At 42.8% G+C, this 24,132-nt stretch overlaps 1 protein-coding gene and 4 non-coding genes across 11 annotated transcripts in view; all 5 read right to left on the reverse strand.

Annotated features, from left to right (window-relative positions):
- LOC103676095 overlaps positions 1–24,132 on the reverse strand; it is a 36,204-nt gene that overhangs the window by 7,820 nt on the left and 4,252 nt on the right. The window contains exons 3-7 of one of the 7 annotated variants that reach the window (XR_572005.2): positions 21,239–21,409; positions 19,988–20,110; positions 19,497–19,562; positions 19,150–19,231; positions 16,555–17,148 (exon numbers count right to left, since the gene is read on the reverse strand). Coding sequence is in view for 3 of the 7 variants with exons in the window: in XM_040621532.1 (XP_040477466.1) it covers position 1,613; positions 8,568–8,769; positions 16,997–17,148 (355 nt within the window). In the remaining 4 variants the exon portion in view is untranslated. Of the gene's footprint in view, positions 1–1,037; positions 1,614–8,567; positions 8,770–16,554; positions 17,149–19,149; positions 19,232–19,496; positions 19,563–19,987; positions 20,111–21,238; positions 21,410–24,132 lie in introns of those variants that run through there. The other 6 variants (XR_572007.2, XR_572008.2, XM_040621532.1 and 3 more) reach the window with 6 other exon arrangements.
- Positions 18,984–19,118, reverse strand: LOC121100542. The gene has a single exon (XR_005832299.1). It is a non-coding gene; the product is annotated as a small nucleolar RNA SNORA4 (small nucleolar RNA).
- Positions 19,299–19,428, reverse strand: LOC121100535. Its single transcript, XR_005832293.1, has one exon. It is a non-coding gene; the product is annotated as a small nucleolar RNA SNORA63 (small nucleolar RNA).
- On the reverse strand, positions 19,757–19,935 carry LOC121100558. Its single transcript, XR_005832315.1, has one exon. It is a non-coding gene; the product is annotated as a small nucleolar RNA SNORA81 (small nucleolar RNA).
- Positions 20,194–20,324, reverse strand: LOC121100536. Its single transcript, XR_005832294.1, has one exon. It is a non-coding gene; the product is annotated as a small nucleolar RNA SNORA63 (small nucleolar RNA).

The following is a 24,132-nucleotide window of genomic DNA, read 5'->3' on the forward strand; positions in this document are numbered from 1 at the left end:
TTTTTTTTTTTTTTAAAGATTTTATTTATTTATTTGACAGAGATAGAGACAGCCAGCGAGAGAGGGAACACAAGCAGGGGGAGTAGGAGAGGAAGAAGCAGGCTCATAGCGGAGGAGCCTGATGTGGGGCTCGATCCCAGAACGCCGGGATCACGCCCTGAGCCGAAGGCAGGCGCTTAACCGCTGTGCTACCCAGGTGCCCCGAAACCAATGATATTTTAAGCAGCAAGGAAAGGTCTGATGACTAGAAACGCTTCCCTGGTTTTAGGAGGCTCACGGTGAGACTTCTGCTCACTTGCTCCTTCTCTCATTGGCTCCTTCCTTTCTCCTTTTGTGTCTCACTTTCTATCATTGTGATGATTGGACTTGGTCTTATATTTCTGACTTTTTTCACATACCAAACTACTTCAAATGCTTTTCTGGAAGTGGGTAGGATATAAATAAAGTATTAAAATTTCTCTAGATCTATTTTCTTCAATATCTCATTATCCTAATAATTACAAAATAGCTCTTCACAGATAGAGCCCTTTCGGACAGAGAACCTGAAGTCCTTAGTAAACCCATGTTATTAAACCTAATTCAAGTTAATTTACATTGTATAGAATTTTCAGGATCAAAAAGGTGGAGTTTTTCCTTGATGTGCATTATTTTATTTGAGCGACAATCTCAACAGTGAGCTCTTCCATCCTGATCCAGTTACATCAGAAATCACTGCGTGAGCAAGAATGTGTTCTAATCAGGGGCGCCTGGGTGGCACAGAGGTTAGGCGTCTGCCTTCGGCTCAGGGCGTGATCCCGGCGTTGTGGGATCGAGCCCCACATCAGGCTCCTCTGCTATGAGCCTGCTTCTTCCTCTCCCACTCCCCCTGCTTGTGTTCCCTCTCTCTCTGGCTGTCTCTCTCTCTGTCGAATAAATAAATTTAAAAAAAAAAAAAAGGTGTTCTAATCATTACTCTGGTCTCGCCGAAGAGGAAGCAGCGGTGTGCTGGAGGACCGGCTCAGGAGAGCCAACGGCACGTATTTCTTCCCAGCTCCACTCGGCAGCTTGGCATGGGCCTTGGTGGGAGTACTTACACCCACAAAATTAGCAAATACTGTAAGTCAGAACCCTTTCCTCATCCCTTGAGAGCCACTTTGAAAGCATTTACCAGCAGACTACTGAAATTATGACTCATACTAGTGAAAGGACTCAACTGAGGTTAAACCGCAGACTAAGAGGTCGACTCCAGGTTTTAAGAAGAGAAACCATTAGGGAAACTGACGAGAGTCAAGGACAAGAGAGGAGCCAGTTTCTGGCTCTGCAGCAGAGCTCTGGGACAGGGTCTGCGCAGCAAGGACACAGGCCAGCAGGCTGGAGACAGGAGACCGCACCAAGCCCCCACCTGTTTGTGCCTCGGATTTAAGGAACCTGGCCTGGAACCTCAGGGTGGGAGTGTGCAACACACCTACCGTCCATGCACAGCAAGACACTGAGCGAGAGAGGTTCCCCATACACCATGGAGATTCCTGGAATGTGCAGACCGGAACTATTGGCAAAACCGTCGTTGCTTCAACACACAGGAGAGAACTGTGCTGCCAGTAATTCCCAGCAGAGTATCCAAGGAACTAGATAATCTTCAATGAAGAAAAACACGCTGACGTGATCAATGTGCTCTCAGTTGGGTTACATAGAAGCAGAAGTGGATTTAGGACAAAAATTCTCATGGGTGAAAAACATGACTATTTAATATTCCAGGAATGTTTAGAAGAGCCTGCTACCTTTTCTATACCCATTGTCATCTTTATGGAACCAGAAGGTAGTCTATTATTCTACTAATCGATCCCTTTACACCGAAGAGAAATGGGGAGGGGCCACGGGCAGGCTGCTCCAAGATGGGTCCCTTTAGTACAAAGATTGTTTCGAGTTAAAAGTAATAAAAACCCAGCAGATGGAGGAAAAGCTCTCTGCCTCCCCCTAAGTGCCTAAATTTAAGTTGGAAAGCAGAGCCTGCAACAGGAAGAGAGCTTTTAACAGAGACTCTCTACCTCAGGACCCTATCTGCATAACAGGGCAACCTTGTTTTTCCAAACATCTCACTTCACCTTCTTGCTAATGAGCTTTACAACTTTTGTGTCCTCAGACCCCCGCCTCCCCTTAGCTCACAGAAGCTTCCTGTGGCCTCCTTGTCTTTGGAATCTCTTATCTGTGTGGATTCCCCCTACAGATGCAATTAAATTGGATTTTCTCCTGTCAATCAGTCTCGTGTCAAGTTAATTCTAAGTCCAGCAAGAAGGACCATAGGGCGGAGGAGGGTCTTCCTCCCCAAGATGGTACCAAGTCACCATCCCTGGGGCCCTCTGAGCACTGGCAGCATGGAGGCAAAACCCTCACCAGTCCGCCTCCCACCCCATAATCCTCTCCCCTCCTCCCCCAGTGAGGCTCACCCTATCAGCTGTGCTGGGCCAAGGAGGGTCCCAGAAAGTAGGGCCTGCCTCCAAGACCGTCCCCACCCCTGTGGGGCCCCCAATGAGGGTTAGATGAGCACATCAGAGAAGCCTTAGCGTGTTGATGTGGAAGGAGCTCACCATTAAGGAGGGGGGAGCTCCCCAGTGCAGAGAAGAGAAAGGAACAAGATGGGTTCTGAGAATGGCCTGCAGGGGAGGGCCACAGTGTGCTTGTCAGTCCCCTTCAGCTTCCAGTTCAGGGCAGACTGACAATGCTTTCACCTGACTGCCGAGCTCCTGGAATTGAGGGAGGATGCCGCCAAAGGCAGCCAAACCACAGGAACAGAGGCGAGAGCTGTGGGAAAGGGGCTAGTGTGCCTCCAGTGTCCGCTCTGGGGCCTTGACGGCTTCAGGGGAGAAGTACACAGGGACCTTTGTACTGTGGGCGAAGCTTCTTGGAAGGAAAGTTTGAACATGTGATGAATGTGGGAAGCGTTCAGCAAAAATTCAACTCGACTGGCAGTTAATGCTCACATACTCTGTGCAAGGCATTGTGGGAGGTTCTTCAAGGGAACTGGAGATGTGCAGGATGGGGTCTCCACCCTCAAGAGGTCTCGGGACTCTCAAGAGTAGGGAAAACAGATCCACGGACAATGTCTACAGTGACAAAAGGCCGCTGCCTGTTGCTGACACGTCACTTGTTGGGCTGGGTCCACTGGTGAGAAGGAGGAGGACTCTGGCCTTTGGGGCCTCAAGTCCCGTCCACTCACCGGCTCACTAGCATGCGTTTGGGTCTTCCGTTCACATATGCTCAGCTTAACTCTGATGTGACACACTGGAGTGGACACACTCAAGTCTGGAGCCCAGAATCTAGACTAGAAATAGGAACCAGGCACTAAAGGCAACGGATGGGATCATCAAGGAGCAAGGGTAGAGAGAAAAGAAACTCAGAAGGATATGTGTGGGGTGGGAGGGGGCTGGCAGGAGTGAGGCAGGAGGAGGCAGGCAAGGAGATGCTGCATTATCTTAATGAGTGATGCTGTGTTAACAGAAAATATGTTCCAAGATGTGAAAAGAAGCAAGCAGGTCCTTTTAGAGCGATGACGGGTGCAGCATGAAGACCATCTCTGCTGGCTCTTCGTATGAGAGGGGCTTTCTGCAGCCTGGGGTGGGCACAAGGATGATGGCTGGCCATCCGCCAAAAGGATTGTGTCTTTTGTAGAGGAGTCAAACAAACTGAAAGCCCCTAAATTTGAATTACTGAATGACATAATGACTGAGAGAACACATAATTTTCCACACATAAAGTGTAAGTTCAAACTCCAGGTTGTTCCCTTCTTTCTTAGGAGGTTAGGCTAAGCAATACTATTAAACAGTGAGCATTGATGCCTCTGCGAACCAGTTGCTCAATGGGTTTACTGGGAAAAATCCACAAAGTTGAAATTACAAACTTTCCGGTAAATTCTGGGTGATTTTTTATTTTTTTAACGTGCTCATTTGGTGGGCGCCTGGGTGGCTCAGTTGGTTAAGTGTCTGCCTTCGGCTCAGGTCATGATCTCAGGGTCCTGGAATGGAGCCCCCACATTGGGCTCCCTGCTCAGCGGGGAGTCAGCTTCTCCCTCTGCCTCTCCCCCCACTTGTGCTCTCTCTTGCTGGTGCTCTCTTTCTCTCTCTCTCTCTCAAATGAATAAATAAATATCATTAAAAACATACTCATTTGGCTCCTGGACTGACTTAGCAGGGACAACCTTGTTTAATGAGGAATAGATCACCAGAACAAGCTAGGGGAAAAAATACTTAGAATGTAGGAATTGAGGTAGCATGAAGCATGTAGAGGTGATTTTATCTTTCTTTCTTTCTTTTGCCATCCTTGGACAAGAGCCAAGAATTGTTCTATCTGGCACTTGAAAGATTAAAAGTAAAAGATACAAGGTAGTAAAACTGATGTTTACTGTGGCTTCCTAGGGGCAACTCATCAGTTTATAACTTTCGAACCTGCCACTTTCATCTTTAATACTGATGATTCTTGAGGCATTTTGAATATCAGAATGATTTTTAACGAGAATGATGTAGGAAATACATTAGGGTTCGAAGCTGATGGCCAAGAAAGAATTGTTGAGACGTCTTTGGTGCAAAAAGGTGGTTTTATTAAAGCACGGGGACAGGACCCGCGGGCCGAAAGAGCAGCACTGGGGTCATGAGCAGTGGCCCATTATATACTTTCAAGTCGCAAGGGGGTTAGGGATAACATAAGCCTCCCAAGTATTTTGGAAACGAGATTTCCAGAATCCTGAGGGGGCTAGCTATTGTTTAGGAAAAGGTCATTTATTACTGTTTAGTAAGAGCTTAGTCATGGGACTCCTCAGATGTGTATGGGTGGGTCATCGGCTTGGGGGATGACTGAGCCACACAGGCGCCCCTGACTTAATTTTGAAATTTGGTTCATCATGGATTTTCTGCATTAATTTTGATTTTTTAAAAGTATTGCATTTAAATAGTATTTATTTTGATTACTGTGCCCTTTTGTGCCCCTTAAGTTTTGTGCCTCTCCCTGACAGTCAGTGTGCTTTACAGAGGGAATGGAGAGGGTTGGACAGCCTGGGGACCCGGGAAAGAGGAGCCCCACATGGGGATGAGAAGGGACAATGTGTGTGATGTCTTCTCCTTTTTCTGTGAGGCAGGAGGTGAAGCCATCAGCTAAGAGTGAGGGGCACAGGCTTTGGAACAGGAGGAAGATTGAGTATGGTTGGTGAGGGGAGGGGACAGGAGAGAGAGAAGGTCCAGGACAAGTGAAGGATGGTCACACAGCATGAGCCCTCTGCCCACAGCTAGATACTGCCATTTGTAGTGATGCCGAGTGCCCGGCGCGTTATGCCTCCCCTGCAGCCTGGTAGGTGTTGCAGAAGTAGAGAAGGCAGGAGGGACCCAAGGTCTGGGGTTGTTGGGGTTGGAGGGGCAGGAACCAGGGAGGAGAGGGCAAAGGTGCCAGATGATTCTGCCTCTGAGACAGGGAGGTGGGAAGAAGAAAGATCAGGAGATTGCTGGGTGGGGTGCGAGCGTTAGGGAGCAGGCAAGGGGTGGGCAGAGGATTCTGGGTGAATATTTAGAGGTCGTAGTTGAAGAGCCAAGGGACTGGAGAGTGGGCGGACTGGAATTTGACATTTCAGAGGAAATGCAATTGTAGGTGAAGCCACGTAAATGACTTTCTTGCTGGTAAGTTGTCTTGAGTGTGTGGGAGGTTACGTGAACAGAATGGTATACCCGTTATAACATAAGGGCTCCTTAGACTTCTGTGTGTTGCATGTCTGCTAAGTAAGATTGGGAAATATAGTTTCTCTAAGATTAGATGTTGGTGATTTATTACAACAATGGCCAGAAACAATGGTCAAGAAACATACAGTTGGAGACAAAAACAGATACATTTTGAATTCAAACCCAGGGCTTTCTCTAGTTCACATTCCTCAGCCTTCAGGTCTCAGATTCAGTGTTGCTCCTCCTGGAAGATGCGTCCCCTGCTCCAGCCACCCCCATGTCTCCCCCCATGGCTCCCCGCACAGCGCCCACTGTTTACCCCACGGCTCACCTCCCGCACTGGCCTTGTCTGTCCTGCCCTCTGACTATCACCCTCTACCCGTTCCTTACCCCATCTCAATTTTCTATGGACTAGCCCTTTAAAATAGTACTTTTTAGGGGCGCCTGGGTGGCGCAGTCCTTAAGGGTCTGCCTTCGGCTCAGGGCGTGATCCCAGAGTCCTGGGTTCGAGCCCCACATCAGGCTTCTCCCCTGGGAGCCTGCTTCTTCCTCTCCTGCTTGTGTTCCCTCTCTCCCTGGCTGTCTCTCTCTCTCAAATAAATAAATAAAATCTTTTTAAAAAATAGTACTTTTTAGAAGAAATAACCATCTGAAGTTTTACAGAATTTGTACAGTATTCTCCTTCATTTGTCAAAAGATATTACCTAGTCCTTGAATTCAAACCAGTGCAAAGAAATTGAGATGCCACATAAATATATGCGTGCATGCACACGCACGTAAAACAAAATACATGCACGCGTACATGTGCACATACGTAAAATAAGATGCTTCCTTTTTCTTTGCCTCCTCCCCCTCCTCCATCCCGGAGTTTACTTCTTCGGGGCCCCTCTGCTCCTCTCTGGTCCTGGAGGCTCACTGGCCTCACAGCAGCCCCCTTCCTAATGCTCAGAGTGCTCCCTGCTCCCTGCATCTGCAGTCCCGCTGCCTCCTCCAGTCTCACCTGACCCCCTGACTGCTTCACCTGCTGTCTCTCAGGCACCTCCCGCTCAACCCCAGACATGCTCCCTCCTCCTCCTAACTCAGGAAACCAGTCTCCCCTCCGCTGTCGCTAATGCTAGAAACTAGAACTCCCCGCTCCTCCTTTCCTCCCATCCCAGGCCACTCATGAGGTAGCGCTGGGTTTGTTTTTCTCAAAAGGGTTTTCATTACCCCTGACCTCCTTCCTCACTTCCCCCACCCTAGAGTAGGCCCTCCTCGCCTCATTCTGCATCAGCGTGAGGCCCCCATGGAGCCGGGGGCCCTATCTCCAGGCATCCCACATCCATCCTGCGTGCCACCACCAGATTAGTCCCTTTCACGTAGCGCTTAGTACATATTGACAAGGCACTTATCATTAAAAACAAAAAACTGAAACTTCTGTGACTTCTTGCTGCCCTTGGCACACACCGACTCCCCTGCCTCATTTTCAAGGTCCCCCATAAGCAGGCCCTGACCTCCCGGCTTTAAAATACATGCTTGTATCTCACGTACTTGCCGTACTGCAATTCTTTCCTGGCCTTTCCTGTGAGAACTGCAGAGAACTCTCAGCACACAATGACTCCGTCCAAACCCCCCGCACTAAGACTTAACCCTACCATGGCTTCTGGAACCCCAAGGCTGTATCCTTGTGATGAGCCAGCCCTCCTTTGAGTTCCTATCTGAAAAAACTCAAGGAACGTATTGTTTGTTCCAACCAAGACCTGGAGATTGATCCCTGACCCGCCTCTTTCTTGGAGCTTTTACTAAAATAAGCTTACAGTTGTGAATTTTTGCTCTGTTCCTTTGAGATCTATATGTATCTCCTACAACCCGGGAGTGTCTTTCTCAAGGACCTGAAAGACATTCCTCTGAAATGCAGTCATCAGGAAGGACAGGACCTCTGTCTGTGGGTCCCTGTGGGAGAACAGGATCCTAACTCGTGATTGCCAGCCAGCAGATGCAGCTGGACGAATTGCCATTCACTAACCCACAGGTATTCACTTCTTGATTCCCTGCATCTGCTTGGGCCCCCACCCATGTCCCCTCCCTACTCTCTCAGCCTCCCTTTATAGACACCAACCAGTCAAGGGGCCTCTGGGTGGCAGAGTCCATTGAGCAGCTGGCTGTTGGTTTCAGCTCAAGTCATGATCTTGGGGTGGTGGGATGCAGCTCAAGTGGGGCTCTGTCTCAGTGGGGAGTCTCCTTGAGGATTCTCTCTCTCTCTCCCTCTTCCTCTCCCCCCACTCTCACTCTCTCTCTAAAATATATAAATCAAAAAAAATAAAACAAAATGAAAACACTCAGCTCTGCACAAATCGGAATGGGCTCAGCTCTTTTCCCTGCTGACAGTAGGTACTGGATAAAATCTGTTTCCACCACTTTAACTAAGGTCTTATTTTATCTGAGACACCGGAAACAATGATCGCACTTCCTCCTGAGACCACCTGGATCCCAGGGATCCTCAGGCTCTTCTGAAATCCTGTGACTCATCCAAGCAGCGCGGATCTCTGCTCCCAGGCGCTCCCCCACCACACCCATGGGGGCTGCTGTGGGGATGGCCCAGTTCCAGCTGACTGGCTGTCTGAACCTGACTGTGAGGGGCCGGTTTTCTGACATTTTGTTTTGAATCCAACTGGTTGTCTCCAATACTTCGAGATGGAAGACACTATTACTTTATTATTTTCCTTTGTGCCTGGTATAAGTACTTACATAGAAAATACTCAAATACAGGGGGAATTGAAATACTGGAAACTGTGGTGGTTTAATGTCAATTAAAATGCAGACCTCATCACCTTAATTACAATTTCAATGAATACGGTTGGTTCTGCTTGTATTTTAGGATCAAAAAGTAGACTTAACAAAGAAATGAGTTACCAGCAGGGGTGAGGTGGAGTTAATGAGAAGTGACTGTAGTAAACCAGCTTAGTCCAGGAAAAGTTAAAGAACTCTCTCGTGAAGCAGTGTTTTTTGCATAGCTGTGGAGCACAGCTCCCAGACTTGGGGTGGGGCCTGCCAGCTGCTTCTCGATATTCCTTTACTCTCCTCTTCTCTTCTTTATCCCTCTGACCACTATCGCCTATTAAAAAAAAGAAGAAGAAATAAATCTGTCTCCAATGCAAACACAAACATGAAGTTATATTCCAAATATTTGCATATTTCCCTCCAAAATGGTCTTTGTCCTGTTCTCTCCTGTGGTCTTTCCTGTTTCCTACTTCCAGCAGACTCTGAAATCATCTGTAATTTTTACATCCCCGCAGTAACAATACATTGACATTCACCCCCAATCTGCAGATGAAGTCACCAAATCAGAGTGCAGGGAGGGTTGCCCAAGGTTACACAACGAACCTGGCCCCAAACGGGGTAGCCCTGGAGCTTGCAGCCTGTGGCCTGGTCCCTGAACTGCCCATTGTGCACACAAAGGAAGCTGCAGGCACAGCGTTCTGGTGGGGATGGGTACCGAGCTCTCGGGCATTATCTGGCTCCTTTGTTTCCTGGCAGGCCCAGCACTTTCTTTCTCCAGGTCGTGCAGGCCTGTGGGTTTCTCTGCAGCCCCCTCCCCTGCACGTTGAAGACAGAAGCTAGATGTGCTTTAGATGAGCGTTAGACTCTGTGTGACCCGGAAGAGCAGGCGTCGGTTGCAAGTACGTGGCACCCATCAGCAAAGCCGGGGCTGGTGGGCAACACGGTTTGGTTGTAATTAACGAGCTTAAACCATGGAGGCGCATTTTGCTTCTGGTTGGGCAATGCTGCCTAGTGACTGGGTTCAATTTTGAGGAGTTCGGGTGTTATTTTGTTATAAAAGAAAAGCTGTCACCAGCTAGACCCTAATAACTGACCTTTATGTCCACCTAGCTTTTACTCACCAACCTTTGTCCCACATTTATTCTTAAGCTCTTCTTTCTAGCTAATCTCTTAACACCAGGCAAATGGAAAGAGGAACTGCCCTCTAGTGATAGTGACTGCTCAGAGGAGAACCCCCTCTGGTGGGCCCAGACCACCCAGACCAGTTTGAGCTTAACCCTGACTTGTGCCTGTGCAGATGGACGATGGAGTGACCTCTAGAATGACCAACAACTACCTTTATTTCATTATAATATTAAAATCTCCACCCAAGGAGGAGCACAAGCCTTATTTACATAACATACAGTGTATGTGTACACACGTTTCCTTCAGGCTCATGAGTGACCTTATGCCCACCTCTACATAAGATGATAAGGAGTCCCTATGTAAATATCCATCTTAACCCTAAATAAAAGGAACCCATCCATCCTTGCTCGGGGAGGCATGGCTTTTGAAGCTATTTCTCATGATCACCTTATTTGCTGCAGATAATGTTTTCTTTGTACGACAGTGCAGCCTGGTGCCGTTCAGCTCACCAAGGAACGAAGTCACACTGGCCTGTTACAGAGCTGGGTCCAAGAAAGAATAGTTCACCTTTCCTAGTCTTCCCCTCATCAGATCAGTCGTATCAGCAGGGTTTAATTCTAGTTTATGTAAATGTAGGCAAAACTATTCAGGCTGCTGAGGACTTGGGCAGGGGTGAGGGGTGGGTTTTAAACTTCCTAACAACCCCGACTGAGGTGGGTGATCTCAACTGAACTAACGTGAATTGGCTCCTTGGTGAGTTACAGATAGAGACTACACCCCAGGGGGGAGTTGTCACACAAAGGACACTTTATTTCCAGCAAATAAGAGCATGGGGAATAACTTCCAAAGCCATGATTCCCTAAGCAAGGGGGAGTGGATTCCTTTTATTTAGGGTTTAGAATGAATATTTAGAAAGGGGAGCTTTCTCATGGCCTGCAAGGTTGCACAAGTGTATTTAGAAAACATGCCTCTACACGTATGCAATGGTCTGTTACGAAACTTGTGCTCCTCCTCCGGCAGAGACCTTAACATTATAATGAGGCAGGGGTAAGTGTCAGCTAGGGGAAGGGCTTAAGGCCAAGCTCTGAGAGCTGGTATAAACTGGTGGGGGTCTTGGGCTTTTTATCTTGGGTAAGGAATGCAGGGCCTTGCTTACTTTTGAAGCAGCATTGGAAGTTTTCATCACTGATTTACGGTCTGGTCTCTGATGTGGTTGGGCTATTTCCCGGTGGGGTAAGCTGTTAGCTTTCGCAGTCCCTTGGTTTCTTTAAAATCCTTAACTGCTGAGGTTTTTGCATTGCTTTGTAATTCTGACAACTCCTAGGAAGTTCTGCTGGAAGTGTGCTTGGGCCGGCAGGGCACAGAGTGTGGAAAATAGCTGGGGGCCTGAAATGACTTCTCTTGTGTCGGGAAAGCCGTTTTTCCACTTTCTTTTTCTGGGGACCCCTAACGCTTTCTGCTGTTCTTACTTGCACAGGACTGTTGAGTTAACATAAAAAGTCCTGCATTCTAGGAAACTCCTACCCTAGTACATGAAAAATCCCAGCTTTAGACAATGTGTGCTGAAGGTTGGGGAAAATGTGTTAAGTCCAGACGGCAGCCCCCAAGTGGCCCCAAAGCAACACTGTTTTTAGTGTCGAATGGCTGCAGCTTCGATGATCTTCCAGAGCTGGGGTTGCTGATGTTGGCAGTCATGGTCTGCAGTACTCAGTGATCCAACACCTTTCTGTGTAGTCCTGTAAGGGGTGCGACTGAAGTACGCAACCTCAGTGTGTCCTGCGGGTTGGTGCTGACAGTCCATCCTCGACCGCGCCCGTGGCCGGACTGCGCTTTGTGCGGCAGTAGTGCTAGCTTAATGTTAACACTGTAAATATTGTGACAATATTGGCTAAGAGTTCAGATAATAAAATGACAACAACGACCATACCAAAGCCAGCATGACACAGACATTACTTTAAAACAAGGCTAAGTGACTGTTTCTTTTTTTTAAGATTTTTTTTAAAATTCATTTGAGAGAGAGAGAGAGAGCACAAACAGAAGGAGGGGGCAGAGGGAGAGGGAGAAGCAGCCTCCCCACTGAGCAGGGAGCCCCACACAGGGCTGGATCCCAGGACCCTGAAATCATGACCTGAGCCGAAGGCAGCCGCTTAACCGATTGAGCCACCCAGGTGTCCCTGACTGTTTTATTTTAATGCAAGATGAAAGTATACATACACCTGGATTAAGAAATTTAATAACCATCAGTGTTTTATAGTTCTCAGAGTACAGGTCTTTCACTTTTTTGGCTAGGTTTATTCCTAAGTATCTTACTATTTTTGGTGTAATTGTAAATGGGATTATTTTATTAATTTCCCTTTCTGATGAAAGAAATCGAAGACGACACAAAGAAGAGACATTCCATGCTCATGGATTGGAAGAACAAATATTGTTAAAATGTCTATACTACCCAAAGCAATCTACACATTTAATGCAATTTCTATCAAAATACCAATAGCATTTTTCACAGAACTAGAACAAACATATTCCTAAAATTTGTAGGGAACTGCAAAAGATCCCAAATAGCCAAAGTAATCTTGAAAAAGAAAAGCAAAGCTGGAGGCATCACAATTCCAGACTTCAAGTTATATTACAAAGCTGTAATGGTACTGGCACAGAAACAGACAAATAGATCAATGGACTGGAATAAAAAACTCAGAAATAAACCCACAACTATATGGTCAATTAATCTTTGACAAAGCAAGAAAGAATATCCAATGGAAAAGGACATTCTCTTCAACAAATGTTGGGAAAACGGGACAGCAACATGCAAAAGAAAGAAACTGGACCGCTTTCTTATGTCATACACAAAGATAAATTCAAAATGGATGAAAGACCTCAGGTCGGGATCCCAGGGTCCTGGGATGGAGCCCTGCAAAGGCCTCCCTGCTCAGCAGGAAGCTTTGCTTCTCCCTCTCCCACCCCCCCGCTTGTGTTCCCTCTCTCTCTGTCTCTCTCTCTGTCAAGTAAATAAATAAATAAATAAATAAATAAATAAACAAATAAATAAAGTCTTAAAAAAAAAGACCAAGGCCCATTCATAGCATTATAGAACACTTAAAAAAATCTCATTACTTCTTTTCGATATCATACCGAAAGTCCTAGGTAATCTGTAAGAGAAGAAAAAGAAGTGAAATGTATACAGATTGGGAAGGAAGATATAAAACTGTCTTTGTTCCAAATGACTTAATCATATATGTAGAAAATCTGAAAAAATCAACAACAAAAAAACCCTTGGAACTAATAAGCAATCACGGAGGGTTGTAGTACAGAAGATTCATACACAAAAGGCAATTGCTTTCTCGTACACCAGTGGTGAGTAAGTGGAATTTAAAACTGAAAACACAATACCATTTACGTTAGTGCCCCCAAAATGAAATACTTAGGTATAAATTTAAGAGAATATGTGTAAGATCTACATGAGGAAAACTTCAGAACTCTGATCAAAGAGATCAAAGAAATACATAAACAGGGATATTTCATGTTCGTGAATAGGAAGACTCCATATTGTAAAAGATATTAATTCTTCCCAGTTTGATTTATAAATTTAATGCAATCCCATAAAAATCTCAGCAGGTTACTATGTGGATATAAAGAAAAACTGATTCTAAAGTTTATATAGAGGGGTAAAAGACCCAGAAGAGCCAACACATTAGTGAAGAAGAAAAAGTTGGAGGATAGATGCCACCTGACTTCAAGACATACAGTAAAGCTACAGTAGTTAAGATGGTGTCGTATTGGTGAAAGAATAGATGAATAGATCAATGGAGCAGAATAGAGAGCTGTGATATTATGATTTAATATTTATTTATTTATTTTTGTTTTAGAGAGATTTTGGTCAGGGACCGGGGAGAGGGAGAGAGGGAATCATAAGCAAGCTCCATACCCAGCACAGAGCCCAACTTGGGGCTTGATCTCACGACCCTGGGATCATGACCTAAGCTGAAACCAAGAGTTGGATTCTTAACCGACTGAGCCACCCGGGCGCCCCTGTGATACTGTGATTTGTAATAAGGAATACGTATTTGTCTTCCACTGTTGCTGGTACATAGCCCCTAAAACTCTTGTAATTTCCTACATAACAGCCATAGGGACATCTTTTGTTATAATATTGTTTTGTTCCCAGTTCCTGAAATAACTCCAGAGGATAAAGGTGGAAAAAGTGTCTTCTGTTATTCATAATAAGCCTATTCAACTATACCAGAGTTTATATTCATGAGATGATTTTTAGAAAGCCCCTAAGGCGGGTTGCCAGGGGAACAAACCTTGTGATTACATGGTTAGAACTTTAAGCCCCACCTTCTGACATAGGGGTTGAATTAGTCACCAGTGACCAAGGATTTAATCAACCATGCCTACATAACAGAGCCTGTACGAAAATCCCAAAGGACAGGGTTCAGAGAGCTTCTGGGTTAGTGAACACATGCATGTGCTGGAGGAGTGTCCCTTCCTCACACCTTGCTTCATGCATCACTTCCATATGGCTGTTCCTGACCTATATTGTCTTAACCTGGTAACCTGGTAAGTAAAATGTTTTTCTGAGCTCTGTGAGCCACTCCAGTGCATTAATCAAACCCAAGAAGGGGGGTCATGGGAATCTCCAATTTATAGCCACTTGGTCAGAAGCCTAAATAACCTGGACTTATATTTGGCATCTGAAATGTGTGGGTAGGCGGGGCAGTCTTATGGGATCAAACACTTAACCAGTGGGATCTGATTTTATCGCTAGGTTAGACAGTGTCCAAATTGAGGTAAATTTTAGGGAACCCAGTTGGTGTTGCAGAACTGCTTTGTGGGGGAAAAAAACCATTTGATGACCGGAATTGTCAGAAGTGAAACATTGTGAGAGTAGAGTTTTGGGAGTAGAGGAGAAAAAAAAGAGTTTCCCTTACAAGAGCCTAGAAGTCGACCCACGTAAATACAGTCAACTATACTCATCTGATCTTTAACAAAGGAGCAAAGGCAATACAATAGAGGAAAGATAGGCTTTTCAACAAATGTGCTGAAACAACTGGACATCACATGGAAAAAAATGAACCACATGCAGACCTTAAACCCTTCACTAAAAGGAACTCAAAATGAACCACAGACCTAAATGCAAAACACAGAAGTATAAAACTCCAAGAAGATAACATAGGAGAAAATCTAGATGACCTCAGGTTTGGTGACGACGTTTTAAATATGGCACCCAAAGCAGGGCAGCCTTGTACTTTAAAATTTATCCCGAGGCAAAAGAAAAGCCACTGAATAACATATTTTTATGAGATCATCCTGGGGGCTGAGTGGTAAATGGATTGGATAGAGCAAGACCAAGGGCAGGGAAACAAGTTTGGCAATCGCTGCCAAAGTCTAGATGAGAGAAGGAAGTGAAAGGTATTGGGATAAGTACCTGAAGCAAGATGGAAAGTTTGGTTTTGAACATATGGAAGTTTCAGAGTCATGGTACTGAAAACATTCAGGGAGCAGTCGGTCTGATGCTTGGAAGAGCACACAGGAAGCCAAAAGGCAGTGTGACGAGGACAGCAGAGGGCCAGGTACAGAGGAGGAGGAGTGGGAGAGAGGAGTGTGGAAGAGTTCAAGAAAGTAATCAAAGGTGTCCTTGGATGGAGATAACAGACGACTCTGACCCTGAATAAAATCCACATTATGAGACAGGGAAAGGGAGGCCTGCTAGTAAATTTTGTAGTTATACTTTTTCCAAAGCAAGTTATGTTTGTTTGTTTTTGTCCCATCTTTATGCCATTCCCCGCCCCCGCCCCCCCCTCCCCAGCCTTCTAGTTTTCATAGGGAGTGAACATCAGGGGAAATGTCATCCTTTGCTTCTCATTATTTAGGATTTCCTTTTACACATTTACTTCCCGAAGACAGTGATGTGACTTTTAACTAATCTGATATTTCCAGGGATTCAAGCATTTGTCTTATTTGTCTCAGCAGCGGTTTTATGAAAGTTTAACAAGCATCAGTACTAGGACTGAGAAAGGATGGGGGCTGTTATTTCATCTAGAAATTCACCACCATAGTCTTTTCTGTCTGACACCAATCAAAACAACTGGTGGAATGTTCACTGCCTGTCAGTGGTTCTTCTGAAAAATTATGAGCTGTGGTCAACATAAAGATTGCTCAGTAGGTAATTCGTGAGTAAGAAGAAACGAGGATCAAACTCAGTGCCAATCCTTCGCTAATAGGACCTATCATAGCGACTCTATGGTATTGCTATGGGAAAAAGAACTTTACTGAGTAATTAGTTTATTAACATAGAAAATCTTGCTGCTAAGTAGCTACTTTGTATATACCAGGAAATGCTTGCCACACCAGAAAGAGAAATCTTACATTCTAATACTTCTTTTTTGTCAATGAAGCAGCTAATGCTTAGCAGATGTTGCTGATGAACATCTGCAATTGACCGACTGACGAGTCTTTGGGCCACGGCCAAACAGCAGCTAACTCGGAACTACTACAACTCTTTATGAAAAGCCACATGGGCTGTATCCTTTGCATGTAATTTTGTCACTAGAATAAAATATTTATCACAGAATGTTGTTTTATCTTCTTCCTTGGAAAATACAGAATTATGGCAAAAAGTATAATTCTTTAAGTAATAAGGACCAAACAACTTTAAAGAAAAATATTCTTTATTATAATGTATCGAATATTCAATATGCAATATGGCAATTTTTCTGGGATTCAGCCCTAGGATATGATTCTTGCTGGTGCTTAGCAAAAGGCTCCAGTGCAGGGTGCCTGGGTGGCTCAGTCTGTTGAGCGTCTGACTTCAGCTCAGGTCATGATCTCGGGGTCCTGGGATCGAGCCCCTCGTCAGGCTCTGTGCTCAGTTGGGAGTCTGCTTCTCCCTCTCCCTCTGCCCCTCCCCCCGCTCATGCTCTCTCTCTCTCTCTCTCAAATAAATAAATAAATAAATAAATAAAATCTTTAAAAAAAGTCTCCAGTGCACACTTACCACTAATAAAATGTTTTACTGAATACAAACACAATACCAAACAAAAAGAACTCAAATACTTAAAAAAAAAAATCATTTCCAAGTTCTATTCAGTCTAATGACTATACAATAAGCAGATACACTAATTTAATAGAATTGGCTCCCTTTATACAGCACATATTGTCCAGTCCACAAGTATAGTATTAGATGACAAAGAACACTCAATATAACCATTTTTACAGAACTAGGAAATAAACTTCTAAGAATGGTTTTTACAATCCCACCTTTCATATCCAACTCCAGTATTCTAATTCTAAAGAAGATAAAGCCAATGACCTTCCTCATATTAGCTCATGAGTAAGAGTAGCATTGCTATAAAAATCTGTATTTCTGATCCCTTATGAGCTTTGAGACAAGCTTCAAATATTCCTACAGAAAAAGGCGCAATGCACATTGTTATCACCTCGTCCACAAGAGCGAGTGCTGTGAGCCACGTTCACTGGCATTTCCTCCACTGTGGTGGTGTACAAAGTCTCAATGTCACCAAGAATCTGCTCGTCTTCTTCAATGTTTATGGCCACAGCTTTCCTCCCAAATCGACCTCCACTTCCAATTCTGAACACAAGAAAAATTATTAATCAGAATATTGTTTATCAAAGACGACATGAACTACTAACAATATGAGCTATTTATTAACTATCAGCAGCTGTTTAATTGCCAGGATCGTATGTAAAGTGCTTCTAACTAATGGTAATCGCAATATTTAGAGAAAAAGGAAAGGTTTCTTTTGTAGTTAGTTAGCAAAAGGATTCCTTTGGCTGCAAAATCGGATTCTATCAAGGATCTTAAGTATTATTACTTATAAAGCAGATGGCGATATTGTGTTCATGGCAGTGAAATTAAACCCCGTCCCCAAGAGGGCCATCTAAGAGCAGTTGTTGGCCTGGGACAGATGTAAACACAGGGACTAAACAAAAAAAAACAATTACATAATTGATTTTGACACACTTTTGGAACTATCAACTGCAAACATAACCTTCGGAATGTTGGCTATTGTTTGGACTATGTTGTCCAGTATAATAGCCACTATCCACATGTGGATATTGAAATTAAAATAAAAACATAGAAAACGCAGTTAATCAGTTGCATTAACCACATTTCAATAGCCACATGGAGGCCTGTCACTTCTTTGTTGGGCAGGACAGATATAGAACATTTCTTTTTTTTTTTTTAATAAATATTTAATTTATTTATTTGAGAGAGAGCAAGAGTGAGAGAGATTGCAGAGGGAGAGACAGAAGCAGGTTCCCCGCTGAGTGGAGAGCCCGATGTGGGGCTTGATCCCAGGACCCCGTGATTGTGATCTAAGCCGAAGGCAGGCACTTAACTGACTGAACCACCCAGGTGCCCCAACATACAGAACATTTCTACCACTGAAGAAAGTTCTATTGGACAGACTTGGTCTAGGACTTAAAACTTTTTACAGTGTATATGTGTAAGGAAGCTCCAAAAATCTGTTATGGTAACCCATATTTTTATCACTGCTTTCTGCTCAGTTTACCTCATACACTGTAACACAGATGGCTAGGATATATTTACTACCGCGGCTCTCTACTAAAACAGATAATATGGCCAATCAAAAATGTCTTGGCTGGAGCAATTTAAAAGATCAAATAAGCAGGACAGGAGAAAAACAAATAAGGAAATACTGAATCACTCTTTATCCAAACGATATGCTATTCCACTCATGAAACCATGTCCTAAATCAGGCCGATGCCATTTCAGAACACTGCCTCGTCATCTACTTGTGTTGACTATTATATTTCTTGAATCAAAGTTCTTTTTACATTAGGAGCAAGACATAATTCAACTTATTTAGTAATAAAACCACTATACCTAGGCCAGGGTCAATGTTAATTTCCACCAGAAAATGCTAACAAAATCCCAATTATGGAAGAATCATCAAGGAAGCATGAGATATGAATAACAGGACAAAAAAAAAAGTCTTGTGTGTAAGCTAAGGCAACCAGGTCTAATAGCATTATTGATTTTTCCTTTGAATATCAGTTGTACAAAATCCAAAGTCTGGGCTACATTTCACATTTGTTTTCCTACTATGTTCTGATCCATCATGAATCTTCCCAAGTAGAATTTAAATACATCTTAACATGTTACTAGGTGATAAGATTATTTTCCTCATTCATACACCTGATTTTAAAGGTTATCTGGCTAACAAAATCACACTTCAACAACAATACATACATTTATCTCACTGGAATAAAAGCAAATACTCAATGAAGAGGACGAATATCAGCTGAGAACATAGTTTTCCCAAGTAGTGGGCAGATCGCAGTTTATAACCATAGATACGAGTTGTTCATAAAAATCACGAGCCCGAGGTTATGATAGTAGACATTCAAATTCTGATTCAAGAAGCAACGGCTGCACATCTTCTGGGCCATAAAATAGTAATGAACCACAGAGAAATCATACAGCTCACTGTGGGGTGTGGTCTTCATTCCCCCACACAGCTAGCGCTGACCAAGACTGCTAAAAATCTTCCCCTCAAAACCAACTTGTGGTAGATAAATACGACTAAATAAGAAATTGAAATACCAGTAAGTTGGTAGTAATCAAAATGTGGTTTGTCTCTTATCTGAATTCCTTCTTGGTAATGTCTCTTTCTTTCTGTCACCACCTGCAAAATATTAATAAGCCTTAATTCTTAAGAGTCATTCATCGAGTCAGAGTTCAACTTGGTAAACATGTCTGAGACCATGCATCCCTGGCTGCTAAGTACCAGGGCAGACAGGGCTAGAAAGGTAACAGTTTTATTTTGAGCAGGGGCAAAGACAAGGCAGCACTTTGCAGCTACACTGTAACAAGATCCTGCATCACTTTATTAAAGAAATTAGATGTTAACCGTATATTAACTAGCAATACTAGGGAAAAATTACTCTTACCACATCAGATATTGAAATTCCTGGCATGCATTTTCTCAGAAGCCAGTCTACCCTTTGTGCTGTGTTCTGAAAAAGAACAGCATGTGTGGTCTGTCATTTGACACAAGGAGCATACAACTTTCTTCCCTCCAGTATTTCAGAGAGAATAATGATAATTCCTATCAGAGTCGGAATAAAAAACCATTTGATTTCTAACTCTCATCCAACCATTGGAAGGGACCAGTTAGAAATTCATTCTATTAATTCCGCCTAAATACAGATATTATCATCCCAAATCTTAGAACAAAGCACGCTGGACTTAAGAAAGAGGTTCATCTCAGTTTTTCCACTATCTGGTATAGTTATTTTTCTTCTTGTGTTTAGTCTGCTAGCTTTATTACAAATATGAAGACATGATGCTAGTTCCTGCAATTTTAGTACAGAGCTTAAGTAAGAAGGTTAAAAAAAATTATGGCCATAATTTTTATGTATATCAGTAAGCAAAACATTACCCTTTTCAAAAATATTATAAAAGATTGACTTTTCATGGGTCAATTCTTCCTTCTTCATCAGAATCTGAACTTCTTGATAACTTCCAACATATTGATTGTCATTAAGGAAGAAAGCAACCCAACCTTAAAAAAAATACAGATGACTAATTATGTTGGCATATCAATTAAGCAGCTATAACAGTTTTCATAATAATAATAGAGGAATAATGTTTGAGACCAAGCGTCCCTGTCTTACTATAGAATTGAGCTAGACAGAGATTGTAGGAAACAGTTGCTTTCAGCAGGGGGAAGGACAATATAGCACTTCACAGCTATATTGTAACAAGTAACCCAACCCGCCAGGTATAGACGATTCATGTGCATACCTGAATACTTGTATTTACTTTCTGGTAAATCTTGTGGGTTTGACCTTTAATCCCTAGACTCAGCATTTATATCTGCTTCACCCAAAACAAGCATCTTGATCCATTTTGGAAAGCTCAACAAACAAAAGTCTTACTTAAGTGTGGGTTGTGCATGAGACTTCCTCCCGAAGACTATACAGTATGGAAGGGGGTGTGAGGACAGTAACTACCTGGAGAAACCTAACCAACATAACCTCAGCCAGGGGACCAAGGTCAACATCAACAGTAATAATCTTTAATCTGATGAGATGAAATGGCACTTTACCTCTGTGGTCTCCCCCCCAAAAAACCCATAACCCCAGTCTGATCTTGAGAAAAACATCAAATTCCAATACAAGGACATCCTACTAAATATCTGACCAATATCTAACTCCTAAAAACTGTCAAGGTCATCAAAACCAGGGAAAAGTTGAGAAACTGTCACAGCCAAGGGAAGCTTAAGGAGACATGACAATTAAATGTAATGGGATATCCTGGGTGGGATCCTGGAGCAGAAAAAGGACATTAGGTAAAAACTAAGGAAATCAGAGTAAATTCTGGACTTCAGTTCATAATATTGTATCAAGGTCGGTTGGTTCACTAATTCCAACAAATGTACCATATTAATGTAAGATGTTGATAATATGGGAAACTGGTAACAAGGTATATGAGAACTTTCTGAACTACTCAATTTTTCTGTGAACCTAAAACTGTTCTAAAATATAAAGTTTACTAAAGGAAAGTCCTAGTATAGTGTCTAGGTATTCAGGCATGGCAATGGTTTAAACAGTTAGGCTAATTATTTTCCCTCCATACCTCAAATACCACTAGTCTAAAAATGCCCTCGGGAAAACATGGTGATACTTACAAAGATATCTTGTATTTAACATATCCTCGAATGTTCTCCCTGAAATATCAACAACTATAAGTGCTGTTTCAGCTTGTATGCTGTGCATTTCATTTTGAACACCATTTCCACAATGCAGGCATGACAAGTTGTTTCCATATAGTAGTCAAGTGCCAGGACTGCCGTTTGGATCTAAGAGTCAAAGCTTAAATTATTATGTTGTAGAAAAACAGGCTCTACCAAGCAATTTCCGAAGCACACGGCTAAATGCTGAACTGCTCATACTTAGTTTCAGATTCTGGTCTGCAAACAGCTTTTAAGCAGGCTAACACCGTATCACTTCAAAGCTTACAACACAGAATTATCAAACTGCTTCATGATAAAATCCCTTTCAGTGTCTCATTTTTAATTAGATTTTTGTGCCTTTACAAACTTGGGATCCTCAGTTTCCCAGAGATACCAGTTAGATAATCAAAGAACCCAGACAAACATTTCCTGTATTACGCTTCTATGTGTAGGACATGTAAGTAGGGAAACATACAAGTAGGCAAATTGTTCTGTTATGTATTCGCTGATTATCACTCACTTTAAAGGAGGATGGGGGGATGGGGTAACTGGGTGATGGACATTGGGGCGGATAAGTGTTGTAATGAGCACTGGGTATTATATAAGACTGATAAATCACAGACCTGTACCCCTGAAACAAATAATAATTATATGTTAATTTAAAAAAATTAAAGAAAAACTAAATCTTTCCATAGGAAACTATGACATCCAGCCTTGATCTTCATAAAGCCTACAGCTTTGTTAAGAAAAGCTTTATTCCATGGCTAATAGCAGCAAGTTTTGAAAACAGAAAGCACGCAGCAGATATATCGCAAACTACAAAGATTCCCAATTAACTGCAGATCATTCAGTTTACATGCCACAAAATCGCGTTTAGACTTAACAACAATAACACAAAGGGCATGGATTCTGTCTACCCCCAAAAAAGAAAGCTTTAGTTTCTTAGTCTAGTGAGATAGAGCCCTGCAAACCGTATCTGCAAACCTAGTTCCTGTTTAATTTGAAACAAAAACTCTATGCTTGCAAATGGACAGTAATTAAAAAGACAGTTCTGAATGGACCACTTTACACCAAATCTTAAGCTATTCTTCACTTTTGTAAAATCTGAAGTATCTGAGGTTTTATGTTTCCCTAGCAGACAGCCATTAAGCAAAGACTGTGTACACGTTAGTGCTGGCCTGCTGGTAAGGACAACCCCACAGACTGACTACACTGATCTCAGAGTTCTTGTGTGGGATTGAGCCACTTCCAGGACAACACATGCTTGAGGGTGCAGCTTGACCAGGCTCTTGATATGATGCACTGAGACAAACACAACATCACTTCTGTGGTATTTCTTCCCCAAACGGATAGCCTGAATCTATTTGTGAAGAAGTGTTGGGGGGAAATAAAACCCCACAATGGAGGGATATTCTATTAAAAAAACTGGCCTCCATTCTCAATGACTGGCACCATCCTCTACTCATGTATTTTTAGTACACGCAGAGATCTCTATTATGGATACACTCATGAATACCAAAAATCACTTCATCACCTAGCCTATTAAAATCATGAAAGACAAAGACTGAGGAGCTGTTCCAGAATGAAGGAGGCCAAAGAGACATAAAAACTAAATCCAACATCTGATCCTGTATGAGATTCTGGACCAGTAAACATACCATTTTTTTTTCTTTTTTTGGTAAAACGTTCATTAGGTAGACAATTGACGAAATCTGAATAAGGTCTCTAGATTAAACAATATTGCATCTCTGTTATTTTTTTAGTTTGATAATTGTGTTATGATGTAAGACAATGCCCTTATTTCTAGAAACACACACTGAAATATTAAGGGGTAAAGAGGCATAATGTCAGTAATTTACTGCCAAATGCTTCAGAAAAAAATCATGTGAGTATATGATATGTGGAATTGTATTTATATACAGGGAATAAAATAAACGTGTTATAAATAGTAACACTTGAAAATCTAGGTAAAGAATGTTGGAATTTTTTTAAAAAAGATTTTATTTATTTGACAGAGATAGAGACAGCCAGAGAGAGAGGGAGCACAAGCAGGGGGAGTGGGAGAGGAAGAAACATGCTTCCAGTGGAGGAGCCCGATGTGGGGCTCGAACCCAGAACGCTGGGATCACGCCCTGAGCCGAAGGCAGACGCTTAACGACTGAGCCACTCAGGCGCCCCAAGAATATTGGAATTTTTGTCCACTTTTGTAACTTTTCTATAAGTCCAAAATAATTTCAAATTAAAAGTTACTAAAAATTCAAAATTTGAATATCAAGCCTACTAATATTTATAATTTACAGAAGAGAAACAACAGAGGTCTTAAACTGGCAGCTTGTTTCTTTGTTTTGCACAGTCTTTTAAATCTGAATTAGATGCTTTCTGAGGAAATTTCAGATGCAAATCCAAATTTCCATCTTCACTTGAAAAAGCAGTAGATTGTAACCCTGTTCCTTATCCTCTGGTGGCAACTAACGAGTGGCTGCCTGCTTTACATGGCCAGATGCATTGCACATCACTGGATCTTTACCTCTCTTTATTTTTCTTACAACGGGCTTTTTTACTCACTCATGTTGCTGGGCTAGCGACCTGCAGACATTTGAGCATGGGGTCTTTGATTTATCCAGGAGCTCGAGCTCCGCTAAATTTAAGTAATTTAATCTGAAGCTCCTATCTGTGCCAATTATTAATTTTAAAAAGAGGAAGGTAAAGTGAAAAGTTTGTTCAAGCCCAAGAATCTCTTGTGAGAAATATGTAGATGTGTTTTCATTTACTAGAAGAAGATGAGAGATGACACAAAAAGCTTTCAATGAGAATTTACTAAATGATTCTGGAAATTAACAATTTTACAT

Source organism: Ursus maritimus, unplaced genomic scaffold, assembly GCF_017311325.1.
Source record: "Ursus maritimus isolate PB19 unplaced genomic scaffold, ASM1731132v1 scaffold_4, whole genome shotgun sequence".
NCBI classification, from domain to species: Eukaryota; Metazoa; Chordata; class Mammalia; order Carnivora; family Ursidae; genus Ursus; species Ursus maritimus.